Here is a 20,727-nt window from a genome sequence, read left to right on the forward strand (position 1 = left end):
TGCTTCTCCCTCTCCCACTCCCCCTGCTTGTGTTCCCTCTCTCGCTGCGTCTCTCTCTGTCAACTACATAAATAAAATCTTAAAAAAAAAAAAAATTCTGTGGGTCAGCCTCACTCTGCCTCCCTCGGTGTACCTAGAATATCGCACATTGCTCAGTAAAGATTTCTGGAATTAAACATCACTATAAACCACAGAGTGAGGTAAATGAATATGTCCCACAAATGAATAAAAAGAGAGTGACATGAATGAATCAGTGAGTGAGTGAATGAGGAATTATTTCCATTTAATAGGATGACAAAAAACCAAGACTCATATAGCCTGGAAGTTGACAAAACATAATGGGTTCCCTCCAGTCCCTGGTCCATCTGTCTTTCCACTCTTGCAAGTTACCCTTCTAGGAGGCTGCTCTCTGCTACAGACATATGGTGCTCTGTTAAAGGGGGAGATCACACACTGAGTCTGCAGGCCGGGCAGTGGAAGGAGTAGGGAGAAAGAAGGGGTAAAACACCAACCTTAACAAAACACAGACCTTTTCTGAGATCCTCAGCCACACCTCTGTCACTTCACGCTCAGAGAGACAACAGCCCTCACTACCAAAAAGCTCTTCCTTGGGCGCCTGGGTGGCTCAGTTGGTTAAGCGACTGCCTTCGGCTCAGATCATGATCCTGGAGTCCCGGGATCGAGTCCCGCATCGGGCTCCCTGCTCGGCGGGGAGTCTGCTTCTCCCTCTGACCCTCCTCCCTCTCATGCTCTCTGTATCTCATTCTCTCTGTCTCAAATAAATAAATAAAATCTTTAAAAAAAAAAAAAAAAAAGCTCTTCCTTAACATGCACCTGTAAACAATCCCCATCTCTTTACGACTTATACTTAATAGAAGTCAAGAGTAAGTATGTAAGGGCCCATCCTACGCCTCAAGACACTTGTAAATGACTCATCAACCTGCCTCCTCTGCTCCAGGTCGAACCATCCCAACATGATATTTTTATCCTGTCCTCATAATTCTTATTTCTATTGGATTAACCTAGACCCTAAGCTCCACAGGGCAAAGACCAAGCTCAGGGCTGTGCACAGCTATCCACCCTCCTCCACAACGAGGAGCCCAGAAAAGGCCTCTGCCAGTGCTCAGATAATGCCGAGTGGGCTGATGGCCTCGTGGTCTCCACACTGCACCCCCATTGTATGCTCTGCTTCAGTTCCCAGGGAGCGTCAGGTTGCTGGCGCACTGCCCACTGTGCTCTCCAGGTGAATCTGGGCAAACATCCTATACTCGCTCATCTTTGTGCTCCCATAGAGTTTTTTTTTCCTCCAGGCACAGGTTCTGCACTGATCAGTCCTCTCTGACTTCTCTAAGACATGACTCCCTAAAAGAACAGAATAAAACGGGAGGAGTCCCTAAAACTGCCAAAGTTGCTGGTTACATCACTGTCTCACCTATAAAGATGGTCCTTCCATGTGAGTGGTTTTGGATTCTCTCCCTACTTTAAAACAGCGTAATAATAATAATGAGAAGGACGAGAAGCAAGGAGGGGAAAAGGCAGAATGGACAGCGGAGGCAGGGAGGAAGGAAAGAAGGGTTGAAATGTACAGAAAACATCTCCTTATCTAGCCCCGTTCTGAGTCCTTCACACCAGTGCTTCTCGAACGGTAATATGCCTACAAGTCACCCGGCACAATGTAGGTCACAATGCAGACTGTGATTCAGAAAGTCTGGAGTAGAACCTGAGATTCTGCCTTTCTAACCAGCTCCCAGAAAACACCCCTGGCTGCTGACCCACAGCCCATACTTTGGGGAGCAAGGTTTTACAAGCACTATCTCACTGATAGATGAGAAGACCAATAGAAGGTTAATGACTCGGCTCAGGGTCCAACTGCTAACGAACGGCAGAGCCAGGATTCAACTCCAGGCATTCTGATTTCAGAGCCAAAGCTCAGCGAGACACCAGCTCCACGGGCTCCCAAGTTCCACCCTGTTAGCAAGCTAGCCAGTGCTGGCCCTGCTCCCCGGTCCATCCTGGGGGGCACCAATCATAACGTCACGCCACTCTGGGTGCAAAGGCAGCAAGTCCTACCCTTCCTGAAACCTTCCCTGGTTGATTCTGATCTTCCGGTGGACACGATCTCTGCAGAGCTCCTTGGCCAATGTGGCTGCACCTGAGTACCTTTGCAAACTATGTCAGGAGAGGGCGGAAAGAGATAAGCGGGGAGGCTCAAGATAAACAATACCTATTGTCTCCTTTCATCAACCAGACTATCAGAGAAAAAGATGGCATTCCTTTTGGAATGCAGCCGCCAGTCCTCACGGAATCACACTTGCTACCAGTTCATCGGGACATTATTCATTTTTTTTTTTTCTGTTGAAAAGCAAACCTTCCGGGATTCCAGCTTCCAGATCCATCCCTTTTTAATATGCTGAATATGCATGACTTGGCCATTCTTCAACACACACACAGCTCCTCACTTACACTGGTCCCTTCCCTTCTGGACAGCTGACGGGGCCTTACGAACCGTGCTCCCGCTCTTCTCTCAAGAAAGTCGGGGTTGCTACGACGCCCGCACCACCAACTCCAGCCTCTGAGTCATAATTTATTTCTGCGTTAACATTTCACATCAGAACATCTCCGTTTCAGCTGCCAAGTCTTTAATGTAGCCTGTGTGCGGACGGGGGTAAATCTCTGCCACTCCCGTTTATTATCTCCGAGCATGGCATTTCCTTCCCATGTAATCTTATCGTGTATTTCATTACAGAATGGTGTATCGCGTCCCATGTTCAATGGCTTCTCGGTAAGACACACCCAGATAGTTAGAGTGAGAATGGGGTTTGGGCAGACAGGCCATATGTGGGGAGACCAACCATCCAGGGTGACCCCCGGCCTGACGAGGCTCCCAGGACGCAGGGCTTTGAGGGCAAAAACCCAGACGAGTGGGTCCCGTTGGCAACATGACACCTCACACAGCGGGCACGTGATCAGGTCTCGGGAGCCACCACTGCGTGACCTCAAGCAGGCCACTTCATGTCTCCAGGCTCCTGTTTGTCCAGCAAAGCTGTAATACAATGGTTAAGGTCTTTCACCTGTCTCGTAAAAAAATATTATCTAGACAAAGAATTTTTTAAATGTATAAAAAGGCTAAGGAGGATTTCTCAACACAGTAGGGCCCAGAGCGGTTTCCGGTGCTCAAAAGGGGTAGCCATGAAGGGGTGTGCAGGCCGTGACCGCACTGAGTATATACACAGGTGCCTCGGGACCTCATGGGACCAATAGCATCCACAGGCTGCCGTCTGTGCTCGCAAACCCTGGTCGCATTTATAAATAGGCCAAAGCCACTGCCCCCCAAAAAGTCCAGCCCTGCTCCAGAGCACGACATCCAAACTGGCTGTCAATGACCACGGTTTCCCACCCGCCCCTGCTCAGCAGCCATCCTGGACAAAAGCTCTACATTATAGCCCTTCTACCGCCCTCCCTGTCTGTGGCTGTCTCCACTGAACCCACTAGAAAGCAGCCACTGGTGCTCCCTCCAGGCACCTACCTAGGAGCACAACCAAGCCGGACAGCGGATACACAGAGAGGGATCTCACAGAGACCAGGTCTGTACTCAAGAATGCCGAGTTTCCTTCGGGCTGATGTGACAGTGCTAGGAAATTCACCAGGAGGTTCCCTCTGGCCAGAGCGCAGAGTGAACAAAGCTCCACCTGGTGTTTCTTTGTCCACAGGTTTCACCCTGCCACATCCGTCCCTGACCCCAGGCAGGGGCTGGCCCTCTTCCCACAAGGGGACGTCTGGAGCCGGGGCCACACACATGGGACCCAAGGACCAGCTCTAGCCCTTGTATAGGTTGTACTTGGCCCGCCCAGTATTTGTACAAACGGTACATGAGCTGCCAACTTGTAAGACTCTGCAGTTTTCACGTAAAAACCCAGACCTCTGAGCTTCTCTCGGAAATCAGATCTGGCAAGGCCGGGCCCTACATGGCAACCAGAACTAAGACTGATGACAACAGCCCCTCCCAAGCACCAAATCCCTTCTACTTCTCAGTGCCTCATGGACACAAAGACCAAGGATCAATCACCGCGTTCAAATTAACAGGTGAATGCTTCTTGAACCTGCATCTCTATCAAAGTGGGAAAATGACACATTGGCCCAGGAGGCCACACACTTCAAGAAAAATGGGAGAGACCGTTTTCCTCCCTGGAAGAAAGAGCATGGTGAACTGGGAGGCAGGCTTCTCCTGTCACTACCCACCTGGTCTCTCACAGGCCTTTGAGTCTGTGACCCTTGGTGTCTCGTCTTCAAAGTACCTAAACTCTTAAACGCTATATAGAAAGCCAACCGTGAAAACCGAGAATATGAGCACATCAGAGTCAAGAACCCACCCCACTGGAAGGGGTCCCATCGGGCTCTGGGGCGGACGGGCAGCTCTGCCCGGAATATGCTTCTGGCATTTTGCGGAGCAGACCCAACAATCCAGATCAAACCCGATCACTTGACAAAAGTAATCACACATCACACGGATCTCATTGCAAAATGGCCCGCACCACCCTCTGTTCGGCAAACGAGGGGTATTTATTATTGTTCAGATTCTCTTCCCTGTTGTAAAATGTATCCCATCCATTCATTCTCTAATTACCCACACTATTTTTTTACTGGCATGATAACCCCGCCAGATTCCAAGAGGGCATGTTGGTGGCCTCACAGAGGAGCGCCCAGACCAGCACCAATACTTACATCACTGCTCCTGGGCCTCGCCAGGGCCAGGCTGTCCCGGGCCAAGGCCACGATCACGTTGCTTTTCTCTCCGGCCCAGTGCACCACCATCTGATTGTGGGAATCATTCAGACTAACCTGAAAGAGATCAAACCGACACAGGAATTAGGACCCACGATGAGTGAGGGCCACAATATTCTAAAGCAAGACTCTCTCCTCCTTTGTCACTCGGAAACAGCTAAGATTCTGAGATCTGGAGCACGGGGCCAGGCTGGCCTATTTTACCCCCAGTGCAGATTCCACAAGACACAACTTCCCCAAGAAGAAATACAAATTCCCTGCTATTTTGGATATAAGTGGATTGCAAAAAAATCTTCTCAGGCTCTCTCTGACATAACCAGTGACTTTCTTATTCTTGTCTTTTGCGTAATCAATCTCCAGTTACTTTCATCCCTGACCCATACGTGGGTCATGCACTCCCCTAAGGCCTTGAAACCGAAACAGACACATCTTCCTCATTCAGAAAGAGTGCACAGGCCAGAAAGACCACAGGCTTTCAAACCTCCGTTCAATCTGGTGCCCTGTCTGGCTGACAGGTGACATGGCTCGTCCTGAGCGCCTCGCAAGGAGGAACAAGAGAAAAACATCACGGTACAAGTTTTATTTAATTAGTTTTGAAGGGTCCCAAGTAAGGAAATATTTTCCAGGACTCCCCAGAAATGACCTTTGAATTCTTGCTAACAGTAGTTCCTGGACTTCTGGGTTTTGTAAACCAGTAAGATGAAAATTAATGAAAAAGGCCAGCAGAGGATTGGTTGGCCAACTCCATTTTGCCAGGTAAGGACATGAACAAAAACAGCCACTGTGTCGAGCTGAACTTGCTGTTCTCTGAACCGGTTTCCTCTGCTCCCTGAAGACATAGCAGACTCGAGCCCAGGCTGCCTTGCCGTGGGGTGTGGCCTGACTTCTGGCCTCAGAACATGAGGGAAGGTGGTCAGGGCCACCAGCCCCAGCCCCTGCCAGCCCTCGGCCTCTTCCCCATCCGCAGGCCCCACTGAGGACTCCAGAGCCCCAGGTGAGGGTGGAACCACAAGGAGGAAGGAGCCCACGTCGCCGATGAGAAAGCCCTCCACGAGTCAGTAACACTCGCTTTGAGCTCCTTACAATTAGGGGATCCATTTACGCCACTGAGCTTCTGGGATCCGTCCATTATGCAGCTAGCCCTCCTAAGCAACATGACCACCATAATCACCGTCATTTTTTATTTTTATTTTTTTTAAAGATTTTATTTATTTATTTGACAGAGAGACAGAGAGCACAAGCAGGGGGAGTGGGAGAGGGAGAAGCAGGCTTCCCGCCGAGCAGGGAGCCCGATGCGGGACTCGATCCCGGGACCCCGGGATCATGACCTGAGCCGAAGGCAGACGCTTAATGACTGAGCCACCCAGGCGCCCAATCACCGTCATTTTTTAAAGAAAGGACAGTTAAACACCAAAAACTGAATAAGGATCTCAGAATAAGAACAGTTCTTTTAGACAGTCTTGCTTTACGAAAAACTAACTCCATTCCTTTTATTCTCCCTCTTTCAACCAGACACGGACAGACAGTCTGAGGGCCAGCATCTCAGAAGCCCTGAGCTCACATTTCACCTACTCTGCGTGAAGAGCAAACCGACGACCATAAGAAAACAAATTCCGAGAGCTGTTGTTAACAGTCAGAATCAGGACAAAGCCCCCCCCCCCCCCCCCCATCAGGAACATGCACTCTCCCTCCTGCTGAGCAGTGTCTGGGAGAAGCCTCTTCCACCAGCCTCTCCAACCTCGGCTGTCTGGGGCACATGTAGAAGGAAATCAAGCTTCTGGGCTCCAAGGAGCCTCCGCACAATCCCACCTGCATATCCCCCCCCCCCCCCCCCCCCTTTTGGGCTGATGGGCCCTCTGAGCTGCCTTTCCATGGAGGTTCTGCGGCAGAAAACCCTCCCCACACCTCCTTTCTCCTTTCTGTTCTGTCCCGCCACCGTCCTAACTTTCCCCACCCCCCTCCTCGAGCTGCTCTCAGATGTCACAAGGGAGAAGGCAGACACCTGTGCCCCAAACTTGGCAGACAAGATGACAAAGGAGCGAATCCTTAACTACCCTGCTCTGACTCTGGAGCGCCTGTGTTTCATTTGATCCAGGATCCAAATGCTTTTGGAAAATATCTGAAATGAGACTTCTGGAAAGAGAAAGACCTTTGGGTATTTTTTAGGAAAATACGTCATTCCAAAATGTCCCTTCTCGTTCCCAGAGAGACGTCCAGGTGGGCATCAAGAGAGAAGGACGAATGAAAAATAGAAGTAAGTAAATAATGTAAGCGAGAATGCTACAGAGGGAAAGCAGCGGAGACAATCTCCAGTAGCAGCTCATGAGGCCTTACTCCAGCCTTCCCGATCTCCCACCACTTGCCCTCCAGCTCATGCCGCTGGGAAGAATCTAGAAGCATCTACAAATCAGAAGCCCAATAGCACAAGCACCCTGGGAATTCAGGCTAAAAGTCTTTGCCCTCCAAAGACATTCTCGCCCTTAGAACCAGAGGGGAATAAATAGTGAACGTATGCGAACATCGATACGATAAAGGATTCGGCACCTGGAAAAATCACCCGAGTTCTCAGGGTCTGGCATGAAAGAGCCCACCAACATTTGACTCGGGCAACCGCAGAACGGTCCCCCTGGCAGGTGACAATCTGAACAGGTTACAGAGCCTCCAGTGACGAGAGTGGGAAAGAAGTCCCAATGCTAGACTTCCCAGTGCTGAAGTCTTTCTCCTCAGAGGACACGAGATTTATGAGGCCCTTCAACCAATCCTAACAGAGGGGAAGGGGTGAGAGCAGTGCAAAGGACAAGCATCAGAACGTCCAAGGGCTTTCTGACAAAGGAAGCCAAAGGCAAGCTTGGTGAAACACCTTTAAAAAAAATAAATAAAGGACTTGATAAATGAGACTCAGTTAATTGGAGATGTCAAAGCAGCAGGGAGGGGCCTGATGCCTCCCCTCAGAAGGCAGAGAAAAAATCACATGCCACCAAAATCTCCACACACAAAAACTGCATCATCAGCAACCCACAGCATCCGGAGGTACCCGAAGCTTCGGCCTGGCTCACCGGCAGTCATTAATGCCCCAAAGGTCACCCGGTCTGGGGCTCCCAAACCCAGCTGACAGAACCACCCCAGACCTACCGATTCAGATCCCTCTCTGACTGGGGCCCAGGAATTCCTGTTTTTAAAAGAGACGCTCCGGGTGTCCGTAATGCAGCTTATCTGGGGAGCAGTGAATCTAGTCCGTTCCCCTTCCTACTGGCACTACCTGGGATCCAACTGGTGGGAGCCAGAAGACCCACTGTTTGGGAGAGAGGCTGTCTTTGGGTATTTGGGGTAGTTGTTAAAACTCCATGATCTGATATACGCCATGATGTGGACAAACCTCAAAAACACCACGCTACTGAAAGAAGCCAGACACAAAAGGTCACAATATTGCCTGATTCCATGTACATGAAAGATCCAGAATCAGTAAGTCCATACAGATGGAAAGCAGACTGGTGGTTGCCAGGGCCTGGGGGGGAAGGGAACCTGGGGAGTTACCATTTCACAGGTAAGGGGTTCTAGTTTAGAGTGATAGAACTAGGCGGGGGGTGATCGTACAGCACCGTGAGTGGACTATACATGCCACCGCCATCGTTCACGTGAAAGCAGTTAATGTTATGTGAATTTCATCTCAATAATTTTTTTTAAAAGCCTGTATTTGTGACCTGTAAAGAACATCATATTTCTGAGGTGCTGATCTAATACCGAGGAGCTCGGACTCTTAAGAAATGCTTCTCTCATCTCATCTCGATCTTTTCTGCTACCAAAATAATACAGCCCGAATGAGTCATAGTGGAGGCAGGCTGAGGAGTGGGTCTCCGGCCAAAGCAATCCTTCAAAGCGCCGTCAGCGGCATCTGCAGAACCACGGCATCCCTGCAGGCCGCCAGGTCCCTGCTCGCGGGTCCCTGCTCGCTGGTCCCTGGTCCCCGGCTGGAGAAATGGCCACAAGCTCGGGGCCAGCATCCACTTCCAGCTCCCAACAATCGTCACCACCCCCACACTGAACACCCCTCGGTCCAAGCCACCCCCACGCTGTCTCTCAGCCCCCCAGCATGCCCTGGAGTTCCAAAGAGGTCAAACGATTTTCCTCATTATTCAGAGTGAGAATAAGAATCTGCTGCCACCCAAGCCCCAAGCTCTGGGTTGTTATAAATAGAAGGGAGGACAAATAAATTGCTTGTTGTATGGAGGTACTGATTGCTCATGCATTCACTTACTGATGAAGGCACTGAGGCCTACTGAGTGCCAGGCACTCTTTGAGGCTCGTAAATAATTTCTTCCCTTGTCAAGGGTACACAGAGCACTTCTGGGGGAAATCGGTGTCGCAAGTCTGACCGGTGATAAGATATTTACAATAAAACTGTCAAAATCTGTGTACTCAATTGAGGCTTACTCAGGAGGATGGGGTCCTTAATGGAACAGGCCCCACATCATCTCCATTCATTCCTTCTGCCATTACCTCTTGCAAATTAGTCAAACCCGAAGATCAGGATGTCCTAGACACCCACAGCCTGTGGTCCTCAACACTCCTACACAGCTTCTTTCCAGAACACAGGACGAGGAGGACAAACAAGGCAGTCTGGTTCACTCCTCTGCCTCGCTAGCAGGGAAATACGAGGAAGCATTTTTAAAATTCTGCAACGAAGTATAAAACAAATACCACGTCCTTCAATTTCGAGGACAGAGGCGGCTGCTGAATCCCCTGAACATCAGGGCAGGCCTCAGGAAACCAAAGACAGAGTCCCGAGGTCCAAGAATAACAAGGTTTTCTCAGACCATCCATTTGCATGACCTAAATGCTAGGTATGCAAACGGCCCCTCCATGTCCCCATTCAGTACGGTGTCCTCACTATATTTAGCAGGCTCATTACCCTCCCTGGGTGCTCCACCTCTGAAGGAGAGCTGGAATCTAGTTTAAGAACTCCCTGCAGACAGCCCCTGCTCAGGGAGTGTCTGCTCAAGCATTTGACTTGGGTTTGCTCAAAATGCTTCACCCACAGAACTCATTAACTACTCTGCTGAGAAATTCAGGCTGCCCATTTTACAGATGAGCAAATAAAGAGAGAATGACCATGGATGATAAAACTGAGCATTTCACCACCATCTCCCTTAACTGTAATCATGAGCTCTCTTTAGAAGACAAGTAGGTATGTAGGTAGGTAGATGTCTTTTGCTTTCTCTCTACCAAAAGGGTGAGAATCATATTTTCACTGACTTACAATACCAGTTCAGAGAGATTTACCTTTATTTCTGATCAATCCTTGGCAAGGAGAATCTAGCCACCACTGACCTCTATATGTCGCACCCCCTTCTGAGGAACCCCACTTTGTCATTTAGCAAATAGCAGCTTTGCTAATTCTGGGAGGTCTCCCTATTAAAAAGAACCTGTGAACAATCTCTGTCATGAAAATAATCACCCCTTAATTTACCAGTTGGTAAGTAAGAAAAGGAAGAAAACATCGGACCAAAAGGAACCTCAGATAACATCTAAACCAACTTCCACATTTTGCAGATGAGGTTAAGCCCACAGAAAGAGTCAGAGGTGCTGACCCCAGAGCAGGGCATATAGGCAGAGGCTACAGCAAGCCCCAAACTGGGCTCTGTTCATCGGCTGCTGAGCACCTGAGCCTGGGTTAGCTTCAAATGAGGATTCACCTATGAACCCAAGCCATTTCCAAGAGCTCTGCAGGATGGCTTCACAACACCCACTTTCTCTGTCCTTCCTCTTTGGGCCTGCAGTTTCACCATAAATAACCCCCAACCTCATTCATTCATAAATATTTACTGAGCACTTACTATGCAGCAGACACTACGCTGGGTGTCAGGAAATAGGATTTCTGGGGGCAGGGGTGTAACTTCGTGTGGGGGAAAGGGTGTGACTGCCCCAAATACTGGAGACATGACCTACAGCAGGTACCACAGGGTAAGGGGAGAGGAGTTGGGGGAAATGGGATGGAGGAGAAAGACCCAGACCCAGGCAAGAGCAGAGCAAAAGCCAGAAACAGGGGAGACATGGGGACTGTCAGATTTGAAAAGCTACAAGAAAATTAGTGTAGCCAGGAAAGCCAAGGGGAGGGTAAAATTACAGAATATCTCTAGGTTTTCAAGGGGGAAAAGAGAGTTCACAGCAAACAGGCTGTGGGTCCCTGGCTGAGAGCAAAGCTTTCACTGGAATATTTACAAGAGGCAAATGTACCACAGGACACTGGAGATGAGTCAGAGGCCTGGGTTTGAGTCTTGGTCTCTACGCTCATTAGCTGCAAAACCTTTGGTACATCGCTACACCTTTCTGGAGCCTCAAAATACCCATCTGTGAAAAGAGAAGGAGGATAATTCTTATCTTCCTGATTTTATGGGACTGTGAGAAGCATCCAATGAGAGGTTATCTGTGAATATATTTCATAAACTTCAAAATGCTGAAACATCACTTCCTTTTGTTGTTGGTCTATTATTTATACCAAAAGAAGTCATTCATTCCTCGCAAAATGGCTCCATACAAAAAATTAACGTCAGCATCACCAGGGCTGGAACCCAGAGGCCGACGGGGTTCCTGAGGCTCCGGCATACAGGTGGCTTCCTTACCACACTGAGGGAAGCTAATGGGGAGCATAGAACACATCCCACCCAACAGCACGGCTGATTCCCCAGTAATGCGAGATGCCCTCTAAGCTGCAGGAGGGCAAGGCGCCCGCTGGAAGGCCCCCCGCACCTCTCTGTTAGCTCAACCCCTCCCCCAGCTCAGAGCAGACAGGACTTTCACCCCGTCCGAGTCCATCTCTCCTTCATCTGTCTCCTCTGGAGATTCATGGCCTTGTTTCTGCAAGAGCCCTTCCATCACCACCAGCAGCCAGACGCCTTGCCCAATCCAGCGAGCCTCGTGCACAGTGAACTGCAGGATTTTTTTTAAACTTCTCAGTGAGAGAACTTCAGGGGACTAAATACGTGCAGAGGAGGTAAGGCCCCGGGGCCCGGTCTCCCGTTACACAAAGAATGGTTTCAAACACTTCAAGTGTCCCCAAACACTCGCACAGTTTCCCAGGCCACTCACCCACCTCCTCTCTGTCCCCACGCCCTGCCATCAGCCGGGTCTTCTGTGGGGATCCTTGGGCAGGCCAGCACTGGCCTTTCTTCCCAGGTCCCAGGCCAACCCACATGGAACCACTGTCTAAGCATGCATCCCCTGGGCTAACGAGAAACAGGGTCCTCTGCCATCTGGACCCCGACCCCACCCACGGCCCATCTCATAGGCACCCACTTGAGTGTCCACAGGGACAGCCTCCAAAGTAGTCTGACCCAAGGCTGCTTTGAACCCCAGCCCTCCAAGCTCAGTGAGATCATCCCAGCTTTTCCCAATTTCTTCTGGACACAGAGGTTTCCTAGGAGTTCAAAACAGAGTAAAATGGATTTCACCCCAGTACCAACTGGCGTCTTAAATTCCTAATTCAAGACCCACTCAACGGCTCAAACCCACATCTATTTAACGTAAGAATCACCCTAACCCCTTCCCCACTTCGATCCATAGTTATTCAGGGGAAAAAAATTTTCTGCTGAACAGGTTAGGCTCTTTTCTAAGTAACAGAAGTAATATTACTCACTTTCTTCATTTAAAAAACCAAAAAAGGGGGATGGGGAGAATAATACACAGCACGTTGGCCCCCACGCGGCCCAAAACGCCTATGATATAAGTACATCTTTTTATTGCCCTTGTCTGCCACTCGGATTTGGGACATAATCACATCAGCCTGCCTTTCTGAGAATTCGTAGCTGGGTTTTTAATCTAATTCAGGGGACTGGAGATAAATCATCGTGAAGGGTCCCGATTTTCCGAGCCAAGAGCTTGCAGCGGCATGCTAAGTTATGGGGCCGGCCGGCGGGGGAGGGGGGACCATGCAGTGATGAAGACCACACGCCCTGTGCTGTTTGTCTTCATGCCAGCCTGCAGGGTCGCAGGGATGAAAGACAGACCCAGCTCCGCTGTGGTAAGTCAATAAGCGCACAGGAAGCAGAGGGCAGGGGCGGGAAGGAGATGGCTACATCTTTCACTGCTCAACAGCCATGCGGGGTCTGCGCACCACGCCAGCAAAGCCTGGGCCAAGGGAGCTGTGTGTGCCAGGCCACCTCAAAAGTGAAGGCACAGGGGCGCCCATGGGTGGCTCAGTCGGTGAAGCGTCTACTTCGGCTCAGGTCATGATGCCAGGGTCCTGGGATCGAGCCCGGCATCGGGCTCCCTGCCACTCCCCCTGCTTGGGCTCTCTTGCACACTCTCTCTCTGTCAAATAAATAAATAAAATCTTAAAAAAAAAAAAAAAAAAGTGAAGGCACAGAGGTCAGCTTTCATCACCCAAGGATGGAAGGAGGCAACCGTGCAGAGGTCCCCCCCCGCCCCAACCAGATGAACACTGAACCCACTGCATCCTCCACGGCCACTGATGTGTTCCGACCTACCTAGGAGAGGCCACTGTTTTCCAGACACCCAACCTGGCAGTCCACAGCCACCAACACCTGGCTTCAGACTACAGCCCTCAAGTCTTGTTTTCCCCCCCGCTGTTTGTGGTGAGAACAAATGCAGGCCTTTGCTGGAAATACAGCGTCACTCCTGGGTGAAGCAGAGGTTGCCCAGCACTGGAAAAAGCAGGCCTCCCACCACCCGTTAAAGCTGTGCCTTCCGGGCGCCTGGGTGGCTCAGTTGGTTAAGCAACTGCCTTCGGCTCAGGTCATGATCCTGGAGTCCCGGGATCGAGTCCCGCATCGGGCTCCCTGCTCGGCAGGGAGTCTGCTTCTCCCTCTGACCCTCCCCCCTCTCATGTGCTCTCTCTCATTCTCTCTCTCTCAAATAAATAAATAAAATCTTTAAAAAAAAAAAAACAAAAAAAGCTATGCCTTCCAACATGGTATCCAAGGGCCACACGGGGCCATTTCAACTTCAATTTAAATTCATTAAAATTAAGTGAAAGAAAATAAATGGAATTCTTCGGTCACACCAGCCACATTTCAAGTCTTCCACTGCCATGTTTGCTAGTCGGCACGCGGGGCCACGCAGATACAGAGCATCTCCCGCACCGAAGAAAGAGTTGTCAAAGAGCTGTGTTAGCAGATCCGCCGTGAGCCCAGGAAGACCAGGTCTTCCCGCCCTTGGCTGCAGCAGTGACATGATCATGGAGGTTGACATTCTTATTAACAGTGACCCAGTGGGTAACAGAATTTTGTGCTTATTTTTAACTCCCCACCGCGGTCCTGTTACGAAACCCTATTTTTATGGGACCCACCACAAAATGCACAGAGCATTCCTCATGTGATAATAAAAAACTGGGGGTCGGGGTGCTTGGGTGGCTCAGTTGGTTAAGCGACTGCCTTCGGCTCAGGTCATGATCCTGGAGTCCTGGGATCAAGTCCCGCATCGGGCTTCCTGCTCGGCAGGGAGTCTGCTTCTCCCTCTGACCCTCCCCACTCTCATGTGCTCTCTCTCATTCTCTCTCTCTCTCAAATAAATAAATAAAATCTTAAAAAAAAAAAAAACTGGGGGTCTCACAATGAGGTAGGAAACAACCCAAATCTTGATGCTAATCAGCCACCGACCCTGCCTGCTCTGATTTATAGCATTATCGGCCACTTCAGTGCTAGAAGGCTGCCCATGTCACTTCTTTGAAGGCCCTCGGTCCACAGGTCGATAAACCAATAAATTAGGTCGAAATTAACTGGGGCTCATTTTAAACCGAGGGAAATTGATTCTTGCATCTACGTGGCTGGACTGAATATGCCCTGTGCCAATGGATTTGGGTGTACCTAGAGAATACGCAGGAAGGTTCTGTGCTCAACAAAGAAAATGCCTTACCCCTAGCAGCCCAGACCACTTCTGCAGAAACACTAACCCTCAAATATTCAAACCAAAATGTAGCCAGCTCTCTTTTCCTTTGCATCACAACTAAATCTTAAAAAATGGAAGAAAAGTTAGTGTAATACCTCAGCTTGAATCTGTTTCTGTGCAGTGAACTCTCAATTATCCATATCTGAATTACTGTCGAAAATTCTAAACACCAAACTGGCTTTCCCTGAACACATTTATGCCAGCCATTTCACAGATCAGCTACTCGAAGAATGCAAGCTCATTTTAATATTCACCTAAGCAAAATTTAATCAGGAAGGTAAACTGGAGCTTTAATAAAAAGTCTAAATAGGGGCACCTGGGTGGCTCAGTCGTTAAGCATCTGCCTTCGGCTCAGGTCGTAATCCCAGGGTCCTGGGATCGGAGCCCTGCATCGGGCTCCCTGCTCCGCAGGAAGCCTACTTCACCCTCTCCCACTTCCCCTGCTTGTGTTCCCTCTCTTGCTGTGTCTCTCTCTGTCAAATAAATAAAATCTTTAAAAAAAAAAAAAGACTAAATAAATATGCAGCAAAGGCAAATAGGTTACTTTTTGGATTAACCTCCCCTCCAGATGATTAGAATGTTCCTGTCTGTCTGCTACAGTGGACAGGACATGGCTGTCTCCATGTATCTCTGGCTCTGGGATTAGACAATGACAACACAAAGATGGCTGTCATCTCTAAGGAGGAACAGACCAAAAATACGACAATGAAATGACCCAACGGCATCCGCCTTTGGCTTTGGGATATTAGTTGCGGTTAGGATCTGCCTCCTGGATCCCAGGTCTCAAAGCAATCGACTAAACATACCATTAACTTTATTTTACAGAATATAAAGAAAACATTCTCAAAAGGAACACAAGGTCTGGAAGACCACCAAGATCCTTGGTCTCTAGGTTCTGACATTCTCACAGACCTGAGCTCTTCATCTCTAGGGAACTGCTCTCCAGCAGCCTGCCTGGGAACGAGGGCTACAAGGCGGCTTTCCTGGCCTGCAGGAATCCTCAGAATGCGATGAGCATGAGTTTTCTTTTCCCTGGCCTGGACGAAAAGTAACAACCTATCCCACACTATGACACCCCACATAACTCCCTACCTTTTGACAGTCAAATGCCATACATACATTGTGGAGCCAGAGTTAACCTCATTATTCATGCCCTCAGGGCCCATGGATCACAGAAAGCCACTGATATTACAAATTCCAAATTTTCTGTACCTCTGTGCCATACACGCATAGAATGTTTCTGGACAGACATACAGAGAAACGGAGGACAGTGGTTGCCAACTGAGAAGAGGCAGCACGTAAACACGGGACGCGAGAGGGAGGGAAATTTGCTTCTCACCATACTCTTGTACAAATTTTAACTCATAGACATGTATTACCCCCTGAAGGCTAAATAAACACGTTGGACGCCTTTTCGTTTCATCTGTTTACATTGCCCATCTCCTCACCCCTCCTCCGTCCCCTTTCCTCCCATTCCCTTCCACCTCTCACAGCCTCTGCCCACCATGCGCCAAGATGTACAAGCTCTTGATGAACTAAATGGTAGCCAGAGACTGAGCAAAGAGCCCCATGCAGTAAGAAGAGACGCCAAGTGGAACCAGGAAGTTTTTCAAGGTCACGTCCTTTACCGAGCCAACCCAACACACCTGGCAACTCTTCACCTACACGGAAGCCAATGTGAAACAGCAAATGCTTTGCCTTCTCATCTTCTGGAAGTAAACAGGTCAAGCATCCTAACTTCAGAATCAACCAGCCAATTCTTTCCCAAGCAAGTGTATCTGCAAGAATCTACTCTAAAGAGATCTAAAGCTGCACAGTATTCCACCCCCAAAGGAGGCTCTTTGTCCCAGGGCCTTGTGCTGTAACAGACACTTTACTTTCAGTCTCAATTCAGGACACTGAATACTCCCTGGCCTCTAAAAAGCAGGAATTATGAAGAGAGAGCGCTCATTGGAAGGAAAATAAACCTGTAAATCCTGTTAGGCTTTGCGCTTCATTCCAAAGGATTTTTCCCCAAAACAATACCATTAGCAATACCATGATGGCCCTAAAAGGGAGGATTCTGTACAACGGAATCCCAGTTCTTTATTCAAAATAACCCCCAGGACAGCACAGCAAAATCAGGACTCCACGATCCTCACCACCACAAGAGCCAACTCATTTTCACTCTCTGTCTGTGGGCTCGCCGTGATCCTCCTTATAAATCCCTTTTCTGTAATTTGGATGTGCTTCCTACCCTCCAGGCTTCTCTTCTTCCAAGTGGGCAGTCGGTCCACAAATATTCATTAAGGGCCTCCCAAGTGCCAGTCACAGAGAAGAGAAAGGCTTGATCCATGCCCTCAAGGAGCAAACAGGGAGAAGAGACAAACAAGCAATTATAACACAAGGCTGTTAGTGCTGTAACCAAGCTCAAAAGAACTCTTCCCACTGGAGCCTGGGAATCCTAGGAGATGTTCCTTGGATGCTGAAGAAGAGAATAGAGGTTCTGCAAGCAAAGACCGGAGTGGGGAAGACCATCTCAGGCAGAGGAAAAGCAAGCATGATGATACAGAGGCATGGAGTGAACACAAAGTCAGGAAGAAACTCAGTGTGGCACAAATTATGGAATCCCCCTTCTTGGACTTGGCCCCTTTTAGAAGGGGCTCAACTTCTAAACTCTGAACTTGGGCAGAAAAGTCTTAATATCTGATAGCAACTTGTTTTCGCCACTATTACCAGACTTTACTATTACAAACATGTCTGTATGGAATCATGGCAGAAACCAGTCTCCCACGTTAGAGAACGTGAGGACGACTATGATCACAAGAACCGTGCCTAGTTTACTCCATAGGTTAGTGGAACCAAAGAAAAAGAACCGACCGACATGCCAACACAGGGCTCCTTAGCTGCAGTTGGTACCTCCCTGCAAAGCCCTCCTGGCTCCTCCTGGAAGCTGGTGGCCTTTAACAGCACCCCTCCAGCCTCTCTGGTCAGGCAGCCTCTGCTTCCAGCCCTAATCTGCGTTGCCAGGCAGCCTCTTAACCTCACTCAGAGGTCAGAGGGCAAGAAGCTGCAGAGTGTCTGAGCCCACTGACCTTAGCCCTCCATCTCTGGTGCCTTCCCGTATCACAAACCTCTAACACCCCACTGTAGAGCTACAGCTGCTTTATTGTGTCCACGTGTATTTGCTCCTGTCCAGCACATGTCTGTATCTCCATGTTTTACCTACTCCTTACATTGTAAACTTTCCGAAAGCAGGGATGAAAAATTCCCCACCCTCCCTCCTTGGCACGCCCATCTCTATTCAGAACCACACTCCCTTCAAGCGATACTGTGGGAGAACACTGCAATTCCTTAAGTTTTAAAAGTTAAAGGGGAGGGGGATGGAATGGAACTTGGCTTAGAGCTAGACGCAGAATGGCCCATATAATTTATAGCCTGCACCCTGACACTTGAGAGTGAAGACAGCGCTCTCATAAGCAGCAGGGACAACTTATAAACTAGGTCTGGCCCAGGGAAAACAGAGGCAAATGGTCACCCTTGTTAGAAAGGTCATTCCAAATAGAAGAGTTATTCCAGAGCTCCAAGAGGGGCACACCGAACTCCTTCAGTCCCTGACTCTTGTGCCTGAAGCCTAAAGGGGCTCGTGGCAGAAAGCCCAGGACCAGGAAGTTCTTTCTTCTGTCTAACTCAGATCCTTAAAGATTCAAGTTGATCCCCCTTGTATTAACCTCAGGGCCTCAGAGAAAACGCTGCCCTGGGCCTTCAGCCTTGGTAGGAATTCCTCATTACGAGTTCGACTGCTAGCTCTCCATCCTTCAACTGAACCAAATTCAATCTGGCTGGCTCAGAAATAGAAAAGCCAAGGGTTTGGGAGTCGTTCCCAACGAGAACACAGTTCATCTTTAATTTGACCCACGTCCCCAGAAGCCCTCACAAGCCAAACCCAAGGAAGAAATGGTACCTGTATGCACACTGTTGAGACTAGGATGCTCTGCCCTTATCCAAAACTACCCCTGCAGGGGACCTGAGCTCCAGGAAGAATGGACTCCCACCCCTCCCCGCTCCCAGCCCCCAGAGAGCTGACTCAAGCCCACGGCAGAGCTGGGTGGCCGGGAAGACTCCACGAACAAGGCAGTCCCTCTTTTTCCCTCCCCTACTCAACATCAGGATGCTGCTATCCTGGTTGAGAGCAAGGACCTTGCTGTCTTCTTTTCCACATACAAAAAGAAGTCTCTGATGGGGGTGGGGAGGGCAAGAAGGTAGGGACCCACACACAAACAGAGCAGGCAGGCTCCAGCAGCCTTTGCCCACAGCAGTTACCTGCCCCTCAGCACACGCTCTTTCCCAGGGCCTGGTAGTAGATGGAAGTCAAGTGCTCCCACCCACTTGCCACCATCCCCTACCCACTAATTTATAGCCATTTATTTTTTTATTTTAGAAAAGAATTATTTAGGGAGCATTGTATAAAGAGAGGGCAACTATTTGATCGCCCAAAGGTCACTGAGCCAACAAAAACTAAACAGGCAACCCTGCCCCACGTGACCTTGGGCTAGTCACTTCGCCTCTCCCGGCTTGCGTTTTTTTCATCAACAAAATGGTACAATCAGTGAGATGGTTTATAAGGTTCTTCCTGGCTCCAAGAGTTGAATATTTAAATCTGTGTATTTCCTGAAGAAAGGGCTAAAGAAAATCAGTGTAGAGAGGCAGAATTCAGACTAACCTTTTAACTTCTGCTTTAACTGGTAAAATTTTGACTCTAGAAACTGTGCAAATTACCATCTCCTCTGGTCCCACTTTTTCTTTCCCACTGACCTTCTAGTTTTGCTGATGTCAATCTTAACCACAGGGCTCGGAGTCTCATGAGGCAATAACCGGGTCAAATCAATTTTGCCAATGCTGATACTAACCCACAAACTGGGTCTGTTATTACTAGCAGTAAGTCTGGCCATAAAAGTGAAATTCATGTTACTTATGATCTAATAAGCCCATTGCCTGGACAGAAATAAATCACTTACTGAATAACAATGCCCACCAAATTCTTGCAGCCTTTCAAATCCCTAAGTGCCATGAGTTAATATTCTTGTCCAAAAATAAAGTCAGTATCTCAAAGGGGAAGGTGGAATGGACAGACCCCCCCCAACAAACAACAAAATCCAGCCCTTACACACACGCGCGCGCGCGCGCGCCTCTTGCTCTGACCAGACCAAGATAGTCCCGCTTTCAGGTTTGCCCACCTTAACTGTGGTTAAAAATGGTTAAGTATGAAGTCCCCCTCCCTTTACTGCTTTGGGTAAGTATACTGCAGGCTACTCGCCTCCACTGCCAACTGACGGTACACTAAAGAAACCCCGTTTTTCATCCGCATGTAAAATGAAGCTGCACCCCTCCTCTACCTGCTGGAAACTACGCGGGTGTGCACACACCCTGGGCAAATGGGCACTGCACCCCGCGAGTTACCTGGAAGGCGTTTGCTAAAATCGACAGAAAGGAGGAAAGATCAATGCAATTCAAGTGCGGACGGTCCCACTCATGTGGGGGGGAGGGGGGACAAACGCAAGCCGGGAAGTCCCCAGCGGTGCCTGCACCTGGGAGGCGACCGCATAGTATGGATGCGGGGCTGAGGAAGTGCGGGGAGAGGAAAGAGCTGGGGGAAGGCGGGTGGCCGGCCGCTCACCTGTCCGTACACCTTGATGGGCTCCGGCTGCAGGGCAGCGCTCCGTCTCCTCCGGAGCGGCTTCTCGTCCGCCCCCCGGGGCCCCCAGCGCGCCCACAGCCGCAGCTCGCGCGGCTCGCCCTGCACCACGCGGAAGCCCCGGTCCTGGGGCAGGGGCGCGCGGCCGCCGTGCAGCGTCTGCGTCCACACCTCGCACAGAGCCCCGGGCGGCAGCAGCGCGACCAGGGTGAATAGGAAGGGGAGTCGCGACTCCCTCCTGCTGCTCCGTGTCGCCATGTTCGGGCGAACGCTGCCGCAGGTGGCGCCGCCGCCAGGAGAGAATGTGCAGCGCGAGGCCGGGACGGCGGCTGGGCCGGGGCCGCGCGCGCCGCTCACGGGGCTCCAGG

General features: G+C 49.8%; 1 protein-coding gene across 1 annotated transcript in view; it reads right to left on the minus strand.

The window, feature by feature from the left end:
• SORL1 (sortilin related receptor 1) overlaps positions 1-20,617 on the minus strand; it is a 148,640-nt gene extending 128,023 nt beyond the window's left edge. Inside the window, exons 1-2 of the mRNA XM_021696254.1 lie at positions 20,342-20,617; positions 4,723-4,839 (exon numbers count right to left, since the gene is read on the minus strand). Coding sequence (XP_021551929.1) covers positions 4,723-4,839; positions 20,342-20,617 — 393 coding nt within the window. The remainder of the gene's footprint in view (positions 1-4,722; positions 4,840-20,341) is intronic.
• Positions 20,618-20,727: the final 110 nt, after the last annotated feature.

Source organism: Neomonachus schauinslandi, chromosome 11 (assembly GCF_002201575.2).
Source record: "Neomonachus schauinslandi chromosome 11, ASM220157v2, whole genome shotgun sequence".
NCBI lineage: Eukaryota > Metazoa > Chordata > Mammalia > Carnivora > Phocidae > Neomonachus > Neomonachus schauinslandi.